The following is a 19,870-nucleotide window of genomic DNA, read 5'->3' as shown; positions in this document are numbered from 1 at the left end:
TTCTCAGACAATTTTATGTGATACAGGACCTACGATCGGGGAAGATGATTGGGACAGGAACTGAGAATGAGGGACTTTACTATCTCGACAAAGCAAAGAAAGGAACATGTAATTCTGTTCGAACCCTACCTCCCAGTCTTTGGCATCAACGTCTTGGACACCCTTCCAACACAGTATCCATGCTATTTCCATTTCTCAAAAATAAGTCTTGTGATGTAGACAAGTGTTTAATTTGCCCTTTGGCCAAACAAACTCGATTACCCTTTTCCCTCAATTCCATTTCAAGTAATGCATGTTTTGATTTGATACACATTGACATTTGGGGAGGTTATCAAGTACCTTCACTTTCTGGTGCAAAGTATTTTCTCACTATAGTTGATGATCATTCTAGGAGCACCTGGGTTTATTTGATGAAACATAAATCTGATACAAGGGGACTTCTAGTTAACTTTATTCACATGGTTGAAAATCAGTTTGATACCAAAGTTAAGGTTGTCCGTAGTGATAATGGGTTAGAATTCAATCTTAACCAATTTTTTGCCACCAAAGGGATCCTCCATCAGTCCAGTTGTGTCAACACACCCCAGCAAAATGGTGTTGTTGAACGCAAACATAGACATTTACTAAATGTTGCCCGTGCTCTCCTCTTCCAAGCTGGTCTTCCAAAACGTTTTTGGGGGGAAGCCATACTCACCTCTTTTTACCTTATTAATCGCACCCCAACTCCTCTTCTTCATGGCAAAACACCCTTCGAAACATTATTCCACAAAGAGCCAACCTACTCACATTTACGCGTCTTCGGTTGTTTGTGTTTCGCATCCACCCATGCCACTAGACCTACCAAATTTGATCCTCGTGCGACCCGTTGTATCTTCCTTGGCTATCCACATGGGCAAAAAGGGTACCGTGTGTTTGATCTCACACTCCAAAAGACATTTGTCTCTCGTGATGTTCTTTTTTTTGAGGATCACTTTCCCATTCAACCTACCACTTCATCCGCTGCACCTTTGCTTATTCCTCCTTCTACTTCCTCATCCTTCACCTTTGATATGGATACCTTTCCCCATTCCAACCCTACCACTCCTCCCCCGTCACCTTCTCATGCCAATCCTACGTTTACCCCAAATCCCGAACCCACCATATCTCCCATGCCCACAGTGCCTCCATCTCAGGCCACCCCAACACCTCCAACGCTCACCTTGACCACTTCGCCGGGACTCTCCTCACCACCGCCTCCATCTCGTCGTCTTACCCGCACCACCAAACCACCAACATTTTTACAGGACTTTCATGTCGAGGCAGCCCTCCCCTCACGGACCATCCCAGCTTCTTCAACGAATGTGGTCTCCTCGTCAGGTACTATTCACTCCCTTGCTCATTCTTTATCCTATGATCGTCTTTCTTCTTCTCATAAGATATTCACCACACAACTCACCCTTCTCAAAGAACCCACAAGTTTCCACCACGCAGTTCAAGATCCTAAATGGCGTACAGCCATGCATCAGGAAATTCAAGCTCTCCAGGCTAACCGCACATGGAGTCTTGTTCCTTTACCACCACATAAACGACCTATTGGCTGCAAATGGGTCTACAAAATTAAACTGCGATCTGATGGTACCATCGAACGGTACAAGGCTCGTTTGGTTGCGAAGGGTTACAGTCAAGTGGAAGGGGTTGATTATAGGGAAACTTTTGCTCCGGTGGCTAAGCTCACCACTGTCCGTGTGCTCCTCAGTGTTGCTGCACTTCAAGGCTGGCATTTACATCAACTTGACGTTAATAATGCCTTCCTGCATGGTGATCTCTATGAGGAAGTCTATATGTCTATTCCTCCCGGTTTCGAACGAAAGGGGAGACTCGAGTATGCAAGTTACACAAATCCATTTATGGCTTAAAACAGGCTTCACGTCAATGGTTTATCAAGTTATCCAGTGCTCTTAAAACTGCAGGGTTTCATCAATCATGGTCCGACTACTCACTGTTCTTTCGAAACCGTCCAGGTAGCTTTATGGCATTGTTGGTTTATGTTGATGATGTGATCTTGGCAGGAAACAATTTGAATGATATCTCAGATACCAAGCAATTCCTTGCAAATCACTTCAAGTTGAAAGACATGGGTCAACTCAAATACTTCCTAGGAATAGAGGTGGCGCGATCAAAGAAAGGGATTACACTGTGTCAGAGAAAATATGCTTTGGAAATTTTGGAAGATGCAGGTTTTCTGGGTGCTAAACCCTCACGGTTTCCCATTGAACACAACTTGTCACTCACACAGACGAATGGGGAGCTGCTTACGGACCCGTCTCCTTATCGACGACTTGTGGGTCGTTTGATTTATCTTACCATTACAAGGCCTGATCTAGTCTACGATGTGCATGTGCTCAGCCAATTCATGGACAAACCAAGGCAGCAACATCTTGAAGCTGCTCACAAAGTGCTCAAATATATCAAGCAAGCACCTGGACAAGGGATTCTCCTACCCTCTACAGGTTCACTAGAGCTCCAAGCATTATGTGATGCTGATTGGGCACGATGCAAAGATACAAGGAGATCAATAACTGGCTATTGCATTTTACTTGGTCAAGCACCAGTTTCTTGGAAGACAAAGAAGCAAAGCACTGTGTCCCGATCAAGCGCGGAAGCGGAATATCGATCTATGGCCACTACTTGTTGTGAGATTACGTGGTTGAAAAACATATTGAAGGACTTGGGAGTAGCTCACAAGCAAGCAGTTACGTTGTTTTGTGATAACCAAGCAGCCATGCATATAGCTTCGAATCCCGTATTCCATGAACGAACAAAACACATAGAGATCGATTGTCATTTAATACGTGAAAAGGTTCAAAGGGGACTAGTGTGCACGGCCTACATTCGAACTACAGACCAGCCTGCTGACTTATTCACTAAGTCGTTGAGTTCGACACAATTTGAAGTTCTACTCAGCAAGTTGGGTGTCATTAACATACACTCCAACTTGAGGGGGAGTGTTAGAGGAAAGAATCCCACAGAATAAGTATCAAATATTGTAATTGGCAAATTAGTTATTTGTTTCCTTTCTTATATCTTTTTATGCATAATTGTAGGCAATAGAGTAGGACTTTGAGATGTAAACTGTGTATAAATATGTAGCCCTAGTCTTATGAATAAACACAGAAATTCATTCCTATAATATCACGTTTCTTATGACGTCGGGTATCTGGATTGGGCTTGGGTTTAAAAGATAGGGTCGGGGTCAACCGGAGATCTAGATCCGCGTGTTGTTGAAGCTGAAGTAACTTGGTGGAGGACTCGTTGGCTGCGGCATATCGCTTGCATTTCAGCGAGGAGGCCCTGACGGATCGGGAACTAGTGAACCGGGATGAGGAACCAGAGTTGTGACTCAGATCTCGAAGCCTCCACATGTCTGTAGAGATAGTGACGCTGCCGACATCATCCTCGGATGCCTCGTCAGAAGTGGATGCTCCGCCGAGAAGCTCAGGAATCGGGCAGAGCATACCGCTGAGAAAAACGGTCTCAACAGTAGCCTGGCAGAGATGAATTGGGATGTTGGGAATCGGGGACGGCAGAGATGAAGGACATGAGGGCAGCACGACCGAAAAACTTGGAGGAGGGTGCGCTCGGGTTGGGAAAAGGGGTGGGGGAATGGGATTCTGGGTTGGGGGTGTGCTTGGGTAGGGAAAACGAATTGGCTTTTTTTTTTTTTTGCTTTATTTAATTAATTTTTTAAAATTTTTATTAAGTGTTTAGCCACGTGGCAGCCACGTCAGCACAAATGGAGATCCCTTATTTGCCACGTCATCACTTAACGGTTTACTTAACATATTTTCTAACAGATGTATGAAATTGAAATAAAATGATACTAAATGTATGAAATTTAAATGTTTTAACGACGTTGTAAGGAATTGAAATCGACCCCAAACCTGAGGGGGTAAACTATAATTTACCCAATAAAAATTTAAACGTGATTGGTGTTGGTGGAAGTATTAATTAAGAACCATGCTTCACTACAAAAAGAAGAGCATATCACAAATAGACATGTGTCCGAATATTTGAAATTGAAAAATTATAATTAGTGGCTTGTCTATTTGTGATTGAATTTCAGCACTACTTGCTCCTCTTCTTTCAGCAAACATAGTTCATTAATTAAACAACTAATTTAATGAAGGTACCAGGCTGTACTCTTTCTCTTTTGGCATCAAGTATTAAAGTTTGAACAAACAGGGAAGAATCTGTAACAATAAAAATTGAAAAATACATGCATCTTATTAATTGTGTGTGTATATAACAATAGGGGAGATGAAAGAACAAAACTGTGCAACTCAATCTGCATAAATGAATTGATTCTTTTGATTCTTTCTTGTTTTTCAAGTTACTTACATGGTACCCTTTCTCCATAAGACATGTACACGTGGATGGTAAATGTGGATGTAAATTTCTTCCTTCTTGTTCTTGAACAAAATTACACCTACAAAACAAATAACACCTTAGGTTAATGTCAAGAGTCTCACGCACCCACGATGAATGGGTGGGGCTTTGGCCGAAGAATCTCCGATGCCAAAGTTAGAATTTTGAGGGAAAAGTGTTTGGAGAATTTAGAAAATTTTGCAAGAGAGTTGGAATTGAGTTTTGGAGAAAATGAGGTGGTATTTGTAGGAGTATGGCCGGCCCCTTTGGGAGGTGGGGACCGGCCACTTGGATGGTTTTTTGGGTGTGATTCATAATTTGTTAGCTAATTAATAAATTAATTGAGTAATAAATCAATTAATTAGCTAATTAATATAATTTCAAAGGAATGATTTTGGGATTACCTTGTGGAGAAGATTTCATGAGGATGGATGAAATAGGTTTTGAAAGACTACCTATTTTGAGCACTTTTGACCTTGATTGAGTCATGATTGTTTGCTGCTTGCGCGTAGAAGCTTCAGTGTACCTCGAGGGTAATTTTGTCTTTTTATACCCTAGAATCCGTGTCACCTCCATATTTTTCTAGATTATTTTTGGCTCCACAATAAAATTTTCAAAGTAATCATATTTGGATGTAATTTGCGTTGTGTGATCAATGATGTAATATTACAGAGGATCGTAGCTCAAGTTGTTGAAAGCATATTCCCTTTTACTTGAGATGTTGCTTATAGAAAATGATGCAGCAATCTATGATTTATTTAAAAAAAGTAATTTCCGTACTCTTATTTTTACCTCAGGAACACTCCTGTTTGTAGATGATTTTCTCTTTATTTTATACTTTATTCGTTATAGTTTGTAATCAAAGCATTGTAGTGATGAGATTCCTTCCTTTTGCATCACGTGTACTGTCTAGTACGCAAATGAAAAGCAAAGCCTTTTTTTCTTTTTGGAGGTGGATTGTCTATCATTCTGTTTGTGTGATTACGGTTAAACCACGTCAACATTTATATTTCTATTACTTTTTATTTTATTATTTTATAAAACATTAATATAAAATATTGATGTAACTTAACTGTAATCATACAATACAAAAAGACATAAAATAGTATGGAAATGAGGAGGCAGACAATCCACCTCCTTTCTTTTTGGTGAGCTAATCTTTTTTCTTGCCTGTACTTTCACTTTTCTGCTTTCACCAAGAATTATAATCTGTTTCTCTAATTATAATCACTTATTTCCCCTTTTTACCCCTATGAGTCCAGCACTATGATCCTACGTTCCTCGAATGCCCTTCACGGCAACTCTAGGTACTATATGTCAATGCCAACGAGTAACGACAATCGTTCATGTGTATCAGTGTATGTTACCGACTAAAAATGCATGCTGCATATGCATCAAATGGTTGATGAGCATGCAACTGTTTTTCATCAGTAGATGCAAGGTCGAATGGCAAATGGGATCAAGGTGGTCCTAAGATCACTCCAAATACCAGAAATATACACGTGAAATTCTTCCTAAGACGCTCCGAATGTTTGGCAAGGGTTCTTATGTGCTTACCGAGTGTTTTGATGTAATATATATTAAGCATATCTCAACATATTGTATCAATATTACTCGACAAATTCTCCATATATTACTCATCAAGTTGCTTCGGCATATGTCAATATCTATTAACATCTATGCAACATGATTTGGCTAACGACAAGCTCACCAAGTGTTCGTGAAACGCCCATGTGAATAAACTAATTTTGTTTTCCTTTTTTGCACGGTTCGCGCTGTTTCTATCTAGAAACTTGTACTTAAAACTTAGACACTCTTAGATTCGAATCCTGAATCCGCTATGCATATATAGGTCAAGTCCCTAAAAATGGAAAAACTCAAGGCCAGACTAAAAAATGATAAAATCACCAATTTTACATTCATAAAAAAGCTCGAAACGAAGGGCAATTTCACTACAAGTGTCGAAACAACTTTTAGTAAACAGAAAAAACATTACAAAAAAATGAGTTCCTATGAAGCTCCAGGAAGATTAACCCTACCGACTGTCGTCAGCCCTTCCCTACTACAAATCCTGCTTGCTCTTGCTTCTTTTCATCTTTGCCTTAAACCTTGACTTCACCATAAGCGTCTCTACCGTATTTACAAAGTTCCCAACCGCCATTAAAATTAACAGTACGCCGCAAAAACTCACCTGCCAATAACATTTTTCCCGTCACAAATGCAATGACACATATGGTTCCACCTTTGAGTAAACTACACCAAGTTCTCTTTATATTTAGTGAGAACGTAATGTTAGCTCTTCTGTTTTTTGAAAATTACAGGGAGCTCGTCACTCAGTCTAATTTCCGAAGACCACATGATGCTCTTTAATTTTTATTCTTGTTCACAAAAATCAGAGAAAGCTCTCAGTAAAAATTACCTGCCATTCCGAAGCAACGCCAATAAAAGCAGTCGTAAGCAACTGTATTCCGACATATGCCTCAAAACCCTAAAACAAGAAGCACAAACAGTTATTCAGCTATTAAAGCATTCAAGTTACTGGGTTGACATAGAATCAAAATTTGGAGGAGACTCGGCCTACATTGCATTTCACTGAAAGAAAGAATCACTGGTTTCGTAACTTTTCCCACCCACCCACTTATACAACATATGTGCATTAGCAAGGTCAGCCTATTTTAGGTTATCTGCGGTGTAACAGTCCAATCTCTATCTTGCACGAAGGCATTCGTAAGTCATGCAACCTATCATTTTGTGCTGCAACGTAAAAGAGAACTACTCAAATGAAACTCTACGGACTATGATTTTTTTTCAACAATTCATTCTGCTGCATATCATGCAAACTCCTAAGATGCATGATTAAGTATATGCAGTCAGTTAATAAGGTTGCACTTAGCGAATGGTTAAATCATATATCTACTAGCTGCCCATGAGCTCTAGCTCAAGTGGGATTGGGAAAGGGTGGGGTAGCGGTAGATCCTTAGTTCAAATTCTGCCGTAAGTAAAAACTAATCATGTTGTCTAATCACCTGTAAAATAAATAGTATTGGACATAGAATCCACAATTGACCATCTACGCCTGCTGTTTCTCCCCAGACCACATCCATTCTTTTGGCCTGAAATTGCAAAACAAATATATAAAATGACAGAATCAGGCTTAAATTTTGTAATCAAACAATTAATCATTTTAATGGCACCTTTCCCAATGCAATTCGAGTATAGAGTCTCTGGCGTTGATATCTATTTTGTAAAAGCATAGCGACTCCTTGCATCATAGCCCATTGTAGGAAAAATTGCACACCTCTCTGCACAAGACTTAACAAAATCATTAACGGCGCCAAAGCTATTAACAGTAACGCACAATAAAACTAAAAAGCTACCTGCTTTTGGGAACAATTTGGTTGTCCTTTAATCTCCCATGTGAGACTAACAAGGGCCATAAACATAGCACAATAGTGATGGTATATCCACCTGCACAAACGTATCAGTACCTTTCTGAAGAAATTTGTATGGTCAGTTACAATGCCAATTAACTAACCAAATAAATGCATGAATGATCATTTTGACAACAAATAGGGTTGTTGTGAATTAAGCTCCACGAGAAGAATCAATGCATGGATGACAAAGGATTCATATTAGAGTTACCGTGGTAAGTTATGAAAAATCATAAGATTGACTATGAATTACAATCGCAAACAACATTTCCTTGGTTTATATATCTTCAACCCAAACCACAAAAGTGGGAATAAGAAATTTCTGTGATAAGTTGTGAAAAATAATAGTACGAAGTCATCAGATTGACTTTTAATAACAATTATAGACAAAGTTTCCTTGGATTCATCCACCTGCACCCTACCCAATTATCCGATATCACACCTCAATAAATGATACCTCAAGATCACTTTTACACTACCTAGGAAAAGAGAAAAGAGAAAAGAGATATTATAATTACTCTGAAATTATCTATGGATCCTAAACAGGCCTTCAGAAATGTTTCCCACAAGTCTATACTCAATTACAAGTGCTAGTTGAATCAACACAATTTGAAACAAATATATATAAACAAAAGACACGCCTGCACGCGCACATGGAGCCTGACTTAATTCAGCTCCATTATTTTAAAGAAACTACGGATATTATCAACCCAAGTTGAGCATAAGAGGGTCACAAACTTGGTTCTTGTATCTTGTAAAACACTGTAGAGGAATAACAGCCAGAATAAAGGAAAAATGATGTCGGAGGAAAGATGCTGTCCGCTTACCATGGACGAATATCACTTCCATTTACTCTCAAAATGTTTTCTCGCAGTGCCAAACCAGTGTAGAGGAATAACAGCCATGCCTAATAAGCATAAACTCAAAATCAAATCCACTATGAAATCATGCATTTAGACAAAAATATCAGCATATTCAAAGCACATGAATGTACCTGGTAAGCCTGAACTGGAAACGCTGGCAAACATCCATCCCAAATCCAAGATCTTAGTATAAGTAGTGCTGCTGGAAAAAGAAGGAATAGAAGGGCAGTTCTATCCTGCTCCAAAGTAATATCATTGTTAAGTAAAGCTGCTCAAACTAATTTTGCTTGACATTCTTTGTAGTAACAGAAGATGGAGAAAGTAGCCATATGAGATAAAGAGTAACGAAGCAGCATGAGGGAAACCATACTATATGAGTCAATTCTACTCTAAGGGATCAGATTTAAACGAAAATAAGAAGGCATAATTACCAGAAGGGGGCAAGTAAAACATTTATGACAGATGCTTTCCGTTGAGGTTATGTTGAATTGGCATGCCTCTACCCAAATATTAGCATAAATCACTAAGACGAATTATAAGAATTTCCAAGCACACTTATATATCTCTGACGGAAGTTTTAGTAGTTAATTTAACCTCAAGGGCTTTCTATTTGTATTGAAACCCTACACCTACCGTAATTCAAGATAGCCTGGTAGTGAGAGGAAATAACAAAAAGACTAAAAAGTCAAAGAATGAAGGAATAAACCCCGGTTATTCTGAAACCGAAGAGATTGTTTATGTCACTTGTGTCATGCAAAAGGATATAAAAAGAAAAAGCAAACAAAAAAGATTCTTTGAAACATAATCCAAGCAAAAGAGTCAAAGTGGTCTGAGCAAGGTTTCTTTAGTTCATAGTTGGCTCAGTTGGTAACTATGAACTAAAGATGATCCTAAGAACTGATTCTGAGTAAGGTATACTATTGGTACCTCCAATGTAAGATGAAAATATTCCTCCAGTTTCAAAATCTTACAGTGATATGAAGCTCACCATATATGTCAATACCAAAATCAAAAGCAACTTGGGACAAAAGCATAAAGGAATAAGACGTATTACGTACTCTGTAACCGTTGTATTCCTCTTTAACCTTGAGTCGGATATCTTTGCTAGAGGAACGCACGTTGATAGGACCGAGAAACATCCTCAGAAACCTCCCTCCTGCATAAATTTTAAGCCCTTAACATACGCACAACGAGCCAATCCAACACAAAACTAAAGCAAAAATATCAAAATTATGATCAATGAGGTAATTAATGAAACGGGTACCCTGAGATTTCCCAGGAAGAAACGAAGCGGCATCGCCATCCACCAACACACATGTGGCCCTCTGCAAATCTTCTTCCAGCTGCCATTAACATTCCAACCAAAACACCAATCAATTCCAAATTTTCAATTCAAATAAACTTCCAATTTCATGCAAATTTACAATTCCAGAAAGCAAAATCACAAAATGAGCAATCAAAGGATCCACAAAATAAGCAAAATCAGCAATTTCAGCAGTTGGGTTTGCATGCACAGACATGCAGAAGCAGCAGAAGGAGATAAAGAACCAGAAAAGGGGTCGAAAGAACTTACCTTTTCTGCTAACTTGGGATCCAAGGCCTTGCTGGAGAGCAGGGAATCAAGCTGGGAGCGGAGGCATCGGATGGAGGAATCGAGAGATTGGGCGCGCTGGCGTAGGGATTGCTCGTCGGCTGAGGCTCTGGAGACGAAGGAGGCAGCTGAGTCCTGCAGCTCCTTCACCCCCTCCACCGCCTTGGCCACTTGTGCTCGTATCTCCTCGTCACTGCCGGAAGAAGAAGAAGTGTTCCTCTTCGCATCCCCCATCGCCGAAATCTTCCTTCCTTTTCTGCTTCAATCGATTGCGTTCGATACGATTTGATCGAATCAATCCCCTCTCCAGCTTCCGGGGCCTACCCAAAATGTTTAAATATAATTTTAATGGTTTGAGGAACATGACCCTGACAAGTCACAAATACACACGCCCATACACTGGTGGTAGCCAACAATTGGTAGAGCCCAGGAGAGAATCGAGGGATTGAAAATTCAAAGCCTATTTTCCTTTTTTTTTTTGGTGTGTTTTTTTTTTTTTTTTTTTTTCTTCTTTTGGCTCTTTATTTTAAGGAAAACTAATGAAAATACGTTGAAAAGTTTGAGTTTTAATGATAAGAACAAAATAAAAGATAAAGTGAATAATATCAAGATTGACTTTTTAGTTTCGTTAAAATGAACAGTATCGGGAACTTTTCGTTAAAGTTGCTTCCCTTTTAAGGAAAACTAATAAAAATGGCTTCAAATATTTACATTTTAATCATAAATCATCCATTAGCTTTATTTAATGATAAAGACAAAAGAATACAAATAAAAATAAACATAAAGAACCCAACTTGCACTGGGTGCATCCCTCATATAAACAGATACAAGAAATGTAAGATCTCACATCGCCCAGGAGAGTGATCCTTTTATGTATATTTTCATCCCTACCTAGCACGAGGCCTTTTAGGAGCTCACTGACTTCAAGTTCCATGGAAACTCTGAAGTTAAGCAAGTAGCGCGATAGAGCACTCCCATGATAAGTGACCCATTGGGAAGTTCTCGTGTGAGTTCCCAGAAACAAAACCGTGAGGGCATGGTCGGGGCCCAAAGTGGACAATATCGTGCTACGGTGGTGGAGCGAGCCCGGGATGTGGTGGACCTCGGGCCAAGATGTGACAATTTGGTATTAGAGCCTAACCCTGGCCGTGGTGTGCCGACGAGGACGTCGGGCCCCTAAAGGGGGTGGACTGTAAGATCCCACATCGCCCAGGGGAGTGATCTTTATATGTATATTCTCATCCCTACCTAGCACGAGGCCTTTTGGGAGCACACTGGCTTCGGGTTCCATGGTAACTCCGAAGTTAAGCGAGTAGCATGCGATAGCACTCCCATGATGGGTGACCCACTGGGAAGTTCTCGTGTGAGTTCCTAGAAACAAAATCGTGAGGGCGTGGTCGGGGCCCAAAGTGGACAATATCGTGCTACAATGGTGGAGCGGGCCCGGGATGTGACAAGAAATCCTTCATCCAAACATCCCAAAAACAAGAGAGAGAGAATGGATGCATTACCAACACTAGCCGACTTCAAACTCGACGGTATTTCCTAGAATTTGTCGTTGTGGCTGGGTTTGTATGCGCATAAGTTGCAAAGGTTGAAACCCTCGAGTTTCACAGAGTGCAACATAGTGAGATTAAAACTCAGAAATTCAAAAGTAAGTAAAGACCTCACCTGAGTTTGAGTTTGAGAGCTTCAAGCTCTCAGGCATTAATGGTGCCGAGGTCCACACTGCACCGATCCCACATGTAAGACCACCATTGTGATCTTTGCATCCCACAGACTTCAAATATGCTAAGTTTGGGGTTGATTTGTGAAGGTAAGTGGGAAAGTGAGAGCTTTCTTTTCTCGGTGCTAGAAAGATTGAGTTTGAGAGAGAAAAAGAGTTTTAGAGAAAGTTCAGAAAATAATGTGGGCGCATCCCCCATATAAATTGATAAAAAAAAAAAAAACATACAGAGAAAATTTGATGAGTATTGAAGAAAATTAGAAGAAGAAAATGTGTTTGGAAGGTGAGAATGTGCTAAGAAAATTCAAGAGGAGGAGAGAATAACGTAGTACCATTAAATTTCATAAATAGTGTAGTAAGTTTCATAAACAGTGTCGTAAGTTTTCATAAACAGTGCAATAAGTTTCATAAATAATGTCGTAAGTTTCATAAACAGTGTAGAAGTTTCATAAATAGTGTGAGAACACGTGGGTCAGCGCGTCAGATTTTTTAAAATTTTTTTTTTAATATTAAAATTATGTCTTTTTCATTAAAATTTAAGGTTTTTTTTGTCATTTTTATTAAATTTTAAGGATTTTTCATTAAAATTTAAGTCTTTTTAATTAAATAAAGTTATAGCTTGGTTTTTTTTATTAAAATAAACTTAGTCCAAGCCATTTTCATGAAAGTTCCCTTTATTTTAGAGAAGTGTTATTGACATTCCAAAAATCTCATTCTACACTCCTCACAAGTGTATTTTTCATTCCTAATATAGAAAGTTTGAAGTGTAGAATGAGATTTTTGGAGTGCTAATAACAATTTCCTTATTTTAACCATATTGCTTTTTATTTTTATTCTTACTTTTCAATCTTTTTCCCTCTTGTTAAACCAAGGCAAACCTACTCCTTTCTCGATTCTCCCAACCTCATCAATCTATGATGCACAACCATCTGGTTGATCAACTAGTCATATCTTACAAACCAATCCGTATGTGTTTTTTTGATATAATTTATGAGATGAAACATGCTGGACTGCACTTATTTAAAACGCACAATGTGTAATTGGTCATAATTAATAAGCCATATGTATTAGATAAGTCGTGTGTTTTGAGCCCTTTTATTATACAACAATCTATGATATACTAATATAGTGTCATTCTATACTCTAAAAGGAGATTTTTTAAAGGCTTTTTTTTGTCAATAAAATTTTTTAAAGGCTTTTTACCAAAAACGGTATCTGAGATTAGTATAACTCTTTATTTTGGTCCATGAGATTTAAAATTGATAGAAGTGGTCCCTGAGTTTGTTCATCGTCAATATAAGTGGTCCCTAAGTATGACAAATCGATAGAAATAGTTCTAAAGTAAGGAGTTATGTCAATCTCAAAAACTATTTTGACTAAAAAGCCGTTTTTAAAATTATCATATGAACTCACACACATTTTTCAATGTGTCATACGAACTGAATTTTTTTAAGGGATTTGTCATACTAATTTTTCAAAATTATTAATTTGTCATCTCACCCTAACTCCGTTAAGTTTTCCATCCAAAATACGTCATGTGTTATGTTTCAGCATAAAGAATATCATGCAACTTTACCATATATTGGAGGGTCCCCAATGACTATATTTTTTAGTCATCTTCACTTCGGAACACAGAGAAATGAGTGTAGATCGGTCCCTTCTGTACCAAATGAGCCCCATTTATGTATATATATTTTAGAAACCCTAAATTATTTTTGTTGAAGGCAACTTATTAGGAGAGTGAGGTGTTGAAATATCTGAAATAACCCTGAACTCAAATCATGTGCTATTTTAATGAAAAACTTAATAGAATTAAAGTGAGATGACAAATTAATAATTTCAAATAGTTGGTTTGATAGGTCATTTCAAAATTTTAATTCATATACAAATTAAAAAAAGATTTTAGTTCATATAATATTTAAACTCTAAAGAGATCAAATAAGCTCGTCACATCAAATGATTAAGTCGTTGCATAACGTACATTGTTTGGTGCTGGAATTTCTAATTTCAATGTGTTTTCATTTAATAAGTTGGGAGATCTACACCTATTTTTACTTCTAACACGATCCTTTCAATTTTTAAGCGTCTAATAAAATGTATCGAAGAAAATCAATGAACAAAAAATAACAAAAGTGTGAAAGATAACAAAAAAAAAAAAAAGTGTAAAAAGCACTATGTTTGCTTGAATTTTGATCCCAGCGACATCAATTGAAGCGTCACTTTCACGCCCAAGTGGGGTGATCAGGTCCATACCAACCAAAGCCATTTGACAGTGTCGACCTCCCACCACCCAACATTTTCTCTTCAATTTGACTATTTGTCCTTGTTTGGGTCCTTAGGGGCCTAGAGTCTCTTCTACCTTTCAAGTCCTGCACAACGAGGACTTATATTGAACAAGTTTACAGTCACGTGTCTCTTTGATCTAATGATGCATTGTCTTTTCTTTTTTTTTTTTTTTTTGGTGAATTTTTCTCTACATGACAAATGCATTATTAATTTGAGACGTCATACTAACAGTGAACTTATTTCATGTAAGTTAATCCTAAATAACATCTTTGCGATAAATCATAAAAACCAAACATAAAATCTTAAATAAATAATTCAATATTCTTAATTACTCGAGCTATAACTTGTTTCTAAATAGCCTATTACTAGGCTGATGGCTCCTATAGTGTCAGAACGAGTCCAAGACCGTAATCCACTTATCAATAATCTTGGATAGGGAAAGATTGAAGATCATCTCATATAGATGAGTCAATATTATCGACCACTTAAACTACAAGTCGCTTGTCAAGAGTTTCCGTACCAATATTTGTTACTACTTTCTTGGAGACTTTTTTGTTCCTAACACTCTAGCTTTAGCAGCTACTCAGGGTTCAGTATGCCTAACTGCCCTGCCCAATAGATTGATTTCTACCTACCTACTGTCAATCTGCACGAATACTAGCAGTTATGAACTTAGGACTGCCTACCAAATAATGAAGCTTCAAGAGGATGGATCACCTAACTCTTTGGCCAATAAGGCTTAATCACTGACCATAACACTTGTTGCTCAATATTTTCACAACCGAAAGCTCGCTAACTCTTAATTTAATGATACTTCTCTTCCGAATATTGGAAGATATCCAAGTTTGAATTTTATGTTCGACTGATTCAGACTGAACCAAGAAACACACAAAATAAGCTATAAGGCGACCATCGTTAAAAAACTATCCAATTTCCCACCTAGAAGCAGATTATATTCTTTTACACAATCCCAGAGCACAACATTGGTGATGCACGAATAGAGTTAAAATAAAAGTTAAAAATAAAAAAAATAAAAAAAGAAGCAAAAGTAGAACTCCAAGCAAAAGCAAAAAGGTAAAAAAAAGGATACACTACTACATCTCTACTAGCTTCCTTTTTTTTCTTCACCAGTCCAGTAAGTTTTCACTGCAAGAAGAATTTTCTCTGGATTAAAAGGTCCACTTTCATGATCCAGAATCCTGCTCTTCCATCGCATCCCGTCGGTAATCGCCTTTATTTTCACCAAGATCTCTACAGTATCCCTAAACACAACCGTTCCTTCCGGCCTCAGAATCCTATCCATCTCCAGTAAAATGAGTGTTATGTCACACCTGCAGTGTACAAACCACATTAGGCCTCAAAGTAACAAAACTCGATGACCAAATGCAAACTATAGTGGAATGGAGCTTTACCTGTCCTGGTATATGCTGAAGACTCCCCCAGCATGGATGAAATCGTATGTTCTGGGATATGTGGACAATGCCTCACACCAATCCTGGTAATGTCCAATGAAACCCCGTTCGTAAATCACTCCAAGAGTGTCCTGGTTTGAGTTGGCAGGGACTGTGTTCATAACCCACACCGGATATTTTGACAACGCTGCAGCAAATCCACCGAGGTAAGCATTCATGTCCATCACATTCCTATACCTTCCTTTGGAAATTGGTACGATCCGCTTGTAATGGTCCACCCTTTCCTTCCACAGTTGATTATCCTCGCGGAGTTTATCAGCAGTGATTCCTGGTATTGAACCACTGCTGATTCTAGGCGGGATAGCAAATGCACGCTGAGGCCACTTCTCCAACGCCCCACCAGCAACATCATTGGGATTGCTTGTCTCCGGTAGAGGAGTAATGCAACTCTCCATTTCTCTTTCCCTTTTAAGCACAAAACATGCCACATTAAGCAGAGTTAGTACAGGAGAATTCGCATTCCAAATCAAATAAACAAAATCACAAATGAAGCTCAGGGAGTAGTACCAAGCCATATCTGGATTGTCTGATTTGCATATATGTGGTGTTTTATACACCTTCCTGCTCTTAATGCATTCGACATGATTGATAGGTTTTTGCCAGATTGCAAGATCGTTCTTCTCGATCACCTTCTTCCAGCACAGGCGCTTTGCAAGAGACTCAATAGAATCTTGCTCTTGTTTCAAATCCTGTTGAGTTCTCTCCCATCCTCTCCAGTGTTTTTTCCAGTGAATAGGCGGCCCGGAAAGAATCCAATAACCACCAGGCCTTAGAACTCTGTCCACTTCAATTAGATACATACCATCTGCAAAAATAATTCAAAAGAAAATCCACATGCTTTCAAAACCACATCATATGAAATTAGTGGTGAATTTTACTTCAACATCTTAAGTCTAAGCATAGTGGTGAATAGATATATAGATATATACACAAATACATACATATATATATACACATACACATGTCTATTTAAAGTATGCAGCTCCAAAAACTTCAACTCAAGTAATGTCAGATAGTGTAATATGTTGAAGCAAACATGAAAGAGAGACATAGACACTTACCATAGTTCGTCCAAGGGATCAAGCAGCGGGAACAGTGAGCCATATCGAAAGCCCTTGCAGGGTAGGGAAGCCTCTTCGAAGCCATGACACCAATCATAGCAGGAACTCCACGCTCCAATGCAAACTGGACCTGCGCTGCATGCGTATCTCTCGGCGCAAAAGACATTGTCAAGATGTCCCTCTTCAACAGGTAAGCACCCCAACTGGCTACCTAAATACCCAAACAGGAGAGTGCATCAGCATTTGCTACCTAATTACACATCTATACACATATATGTGCTACTTACACCACAGCCGGTATCAATTGCAGTTCTGATGTTGCCCTTAGTGAGAGGAATGAGCTCGTTCATTTCATCTATGTATGCATCAGCTCCCCTTGGAAACCCGGTACCTCCCCCGGGGAATCTAAACCTTTCACCCTCGACTTGAATCCAATTTTGGACAGCTTTCTCAATGCTGAGTTCTCTATGGGGAATGTTGTCATACCAAGCAAAATCACGACTCTGAGGCCACTTGAAAGGGGTCTTGTACTTTGGTGGAGCAGGAATAAGGCAAAGAAGTTGTTCTTCTTTGGTAGGGCAATGCCTCTCTCTGTATTTCAACATGCTCCTGTCGAATTTCCTCCCCCTTGTTGCATCCTGGCATGGAGTGTACTCGCTGTAGGACATGTCACACGGTGGGAACTTCTGGACAGCCTCGGTTTTGTTGATGTCCACTTGATGATGGCTTTCGAAGTCCAAGTGAAGCGATGATGATGATGATGACACGGATGAGGAAGTTTTGTTCCCGGACTGAGATGGCGTTTCATCACAACCAACCCTTTGGTAGAGCTCAGATTGATTGACAGGGGCAGAAGTGGTTTGCCAAGCTCCTAACATGTAACATACTATGCAGAGCGCACTAACCCCGAAGATCCAAGTGAGCCTCTTCTTCTTGGATTCTATGTGGTGATGCTTTGGCGATCCACCACTATAATCCCTGGCCATTTTGTTCTTTCTGCAAAAAGTTCCAATTCGAACGAAAACATCAAGAAATCACACTCTACCCATCAATCAATACCTCAAGAATTTCAAGCCTTTTCACAAATCGTAAGATCCCATTTAATAACCATTCATAATTCATTAAGATCACACTGTAACTGTAACAATCAATCGAAAACATAAAGATTCAATCTTTATTCATAAATCATGAACCCCACATAAAAAAATAAAAAAATAAAAACATACATCTCTATACAGGAATAAGCAGAAAAAACAAAATCACACGCTACTCTAACTATCATCCAAATATGGAAAGATTCAATCTTTTCTCATAAATAATAAACCCAATATCAATAAAACTTGCATATTTAACTTGGAAACACAAATAAAGCAAAAAATGCAAACTTCACAAAGCAAGAACAAGATCCAGACACTTGGAAGGCAAAGCTAAGAGATCCCATTAAACAAAAAGATAAACATAAAAATTAAGGAAATGGAAGGAAAAAGAAACGAAAAAGAAACGAAATGCAATCAGAAATGTACCTATTTCCAGCAACAGAAGTTTGAAGCTAGAAACAAAACAAGTACTCAGTACCCTAAAGTTCTCTCAAAATCTTAAAGAAACTACACGGAGGTCTGCACCTTTCCTCTTTCCCTTTTTTTTGTTATTCTTTGCTTGTTTCTGCACCCCAAGTTTTATGGCAAAAAACACCACAAACCCAACAAATCAACTGGAAACAAGCAAAGATTTGTACTGGGAACCAGCAGCTGCAAATTGGGTAACTTGTATTTCTCTAAAGAAAAAGCTGCTTAAATAGAAAGTGCTTTTTTTACCTGATGTGAAAAATATCTCAGTCAAGGCTCTCTATATAGGCCGTTCTGACCTCCCCCAGTACAATACTACCTCAAACGGAACCTCTCTACTGCAGAAACCAAAAGGGTAATTTCAAGTGGTATTTGTTGCCATATTTATTTAATCAGAAAGATTAAAAATTGGAAAGAGGAGGCAGAAAAAGGTTATTTAATAAGAGTAGGAAACATGGAAGGAAAGAGGGCAACTTTAAAGGGGCTCCCCGCGATTACAGGAAGAAGGTAAATAGTGATTGGGGCGTGCAAAGCAATAATCTTTGTTTCTTAACCATGTTTTGTTTTTGTTTTTTAATGAAATGGGAAGGTAAAAGAACAAGGAAGCAGTAAGTGCAAAGAGATTTAGAGAGAGAGAGAGAGAGAGAGAGAGAGAGAGAGAGAGAGATGGAGGAGTTGTGATTGGGTGTTTGGTTTTGGTTTAGCCTTCGAGTAATTTTTGTTTTTTGATCTAAAAAAAGAGGGAAGAAGTTAAGGAGACTGAGACTTGTGCGGCCTTCTCAAACGAGCGGAGACTGACCAGCCTCAAATCGCTCCTCACCATCTCGCTAAACTTGCATTTTCTTCATATATATTTATTGAAGAAAAACAATTAATTAATTTTTGTTTAATTTATTTACCATCTTTCTAGGTTACTATTTATAATGGATTAGGATTTTTTTTTTTTTCTATCCATTTTCATATTCTCTATTTTGTCTTTTTTTTTATAAAAAAAATTAATATAAGATATTGATTTAATTTAATCATGATCGTTTAAATAAAAAAAAAGAAAATGATGAAAAAAATAAAAAAATAGAGAATCCTACTGTATTTGTAATTTTGTAATAACTCGAACAATGTGAAAAGCCACTGGCAGACTGACATAGTTGTTTCTTATTTAAATTAAGTGGTCGCGGTTCTCTGCAAAGTTGAAACATTTTTTTATGATATTTTTGGGGCACATAGTTTATGTTTTATTTTCACATTCTTACGAACACAGTTTTGTTTAAGAATAATGTTTGAGAAATTAAAATTTTAAATTAAATTTTGTTTGTAATTGTTTATAATTGAATTATTATTTAAATATTCGTTAACGTATTTATTTCGTTTTGATAAAATACATCATTTAATTTACAAATTTAATCTAAAATTTTAATCTTCCTAATATTATCATTTGTTTAATCCGAGGTTATATTAAATTACTAAACACTCC

The 19,870-nt window shown here is 38.1% G+C and overlaps 3 protein-coding genes across 4 annotated transcripts; all 3 read right to left on the bottom strand.

The window, feature by feature from the left end:
- Positions 1-3,137: 3,137 nt before the first annotated feature.
- LOC137710119 (uncharacterized) lies at positions 3,138-3,494 on the bottom strand. Its single transcript, XM_068449071.1, has one exon. The coding sequence runs from the start codon at positions 3,492-3,494 to the stop codon at positions 3,138-3,140; it is 357 nt and encodes a 118-aa protein (XP_068305172.1).
- A 2,806-nt stretch (positions 3,495-6,300) lies between these two features.
- LOC137710427 (uncharacterized) lies at positions 6,301-10,621 on the bottom strand. The gene is made up of 10 exons (XM_068449443.1): positions 10,272-10,621; positions 9,963-10,041; positions 9,757-9,854; positions 8,830-8,934; positions 8,663-8,742; positions 7,782-7,872; positions 7,599-7,706; positions 7,431-7,517; positions 6,824-6,892; positions 6,301-6,595 (listed from the first exon to the last, which is right to left on the bottom strand). The coding sequence occupies exons 1-10, from the start codon at positions 10,521-10,523 to the stop codon at positions 6,467-6,469; spliced, it is 1,098 nt and encodes a 365-aa protein (XP_068305544.1). The 5' UTR covers positions 10,524-10,621; the 3' UTR covers positions 6,301-6,466.
- Positions 10,622-15,216: 4,595 nt separating this feature from the next.
- LOC137710879 (probable methyltransferase PMT18) lies at positions 15,217-18,943 on the bottom strand. Of its 2 annotated transcripts, none has more exons than XM_068450033.1 (6): positions 18,649-18,943; positions 17,122-17,830; positions 16,835-17,045; positions 16,281-16,578; positions 15,714-16,178; positions 15,217-15,632 (listed from the first exon to the last, which is right to left on the bottom strand). In XM_068450033.1, exons 2-6 carry the CDS (start codon positions 17,818-17,820, stop codon positions 15,407-15,409), a joined length of 1,899 nt encoding a protein of 632 aa, XP_068306134.1. In that variant the 5' UTR covers positions 17,821-17,830; positions 18,649-18,943; the 3' UTR covers positions 15,217-15,406. The 2 variants fall into 2 exon arrangements, with proteins under 2 accessions (XP_068306134.1, XP_068306133.1); XM_068450032.1 differs by lacking the exon at positions 18,649-18,943 and adding an exon at positions 18,358-18,627.
- Between the last annotated feature and the right edge of the window lie 927 nt (positions 18,944-19,870).

Source organism: Pyrus communis, chromosome 12 (assembly GCF_963583255.1).
Source record: "Pyrus communis chromosome 12, drPyrComm1.1, whole genome shotgun sequence".
Classification (NCBI taxonomy): Eukaryota; Viridiplantae; Streptophyta; class Magnoliopsida; order Rosales; family Rosaceae; genus Pyrus; species Pyrus communis.
This window is presented reverse-complemented; position numbering and strand designations above follow the sequence as displayed.

Bases quoted from the DNA above. Each gene is read 5' to 3' on its own strand.
- LOC137710119 (XM_068449071.1), bottom strand. From the start codon at position 3,494: ATGCTCTGCCCGATTCCTGAGCTTCTCGGCGGAGCATCCACTTCTGAC.
- LOC137710427 (XM_068449443.1), bottom strand. From the start codon at position 10,523: ATGGGGGATGCGAAGAGGAACACTTCTTCTTCTTCCGGCAGTGACGAG. The intron at 8,935-9,756 runs GTACGTAATACG...ACTTTGGAGCAG, and splicing joins AGGAATACAACGGTTACAGA to GATAGAACTGCCCTTCTATT. The intron at 6,893-7,430 runs GTGATTAGACAA...TTCTTGTTTTAG, and splicing joins CAATACTATTTATTTTACAG to GGTTTTGAGGCATATGTCGG.
- LOC137710879 (XM_068450033.1), bottom strand. From the start codon at position 17,820: ATGGCCAGGGATTATAGTGGTGGATCGCCAAAGCATCACCACATAGAA. The intron at 16,179-16,280 runs GTACTACTCCCT...TGTGCTTAAAAG, and splicing joins GACAATCCAGATATGGCTTG to GGAAAGAGAAATGGAGAGTT. The intron at 15,633-15,713 runs GTAAAGCTCCAT...TGTACACTGCAG, and splicing joins TTCAGCATATACCAGGACAG to GTGTGACATAACACTCATTT.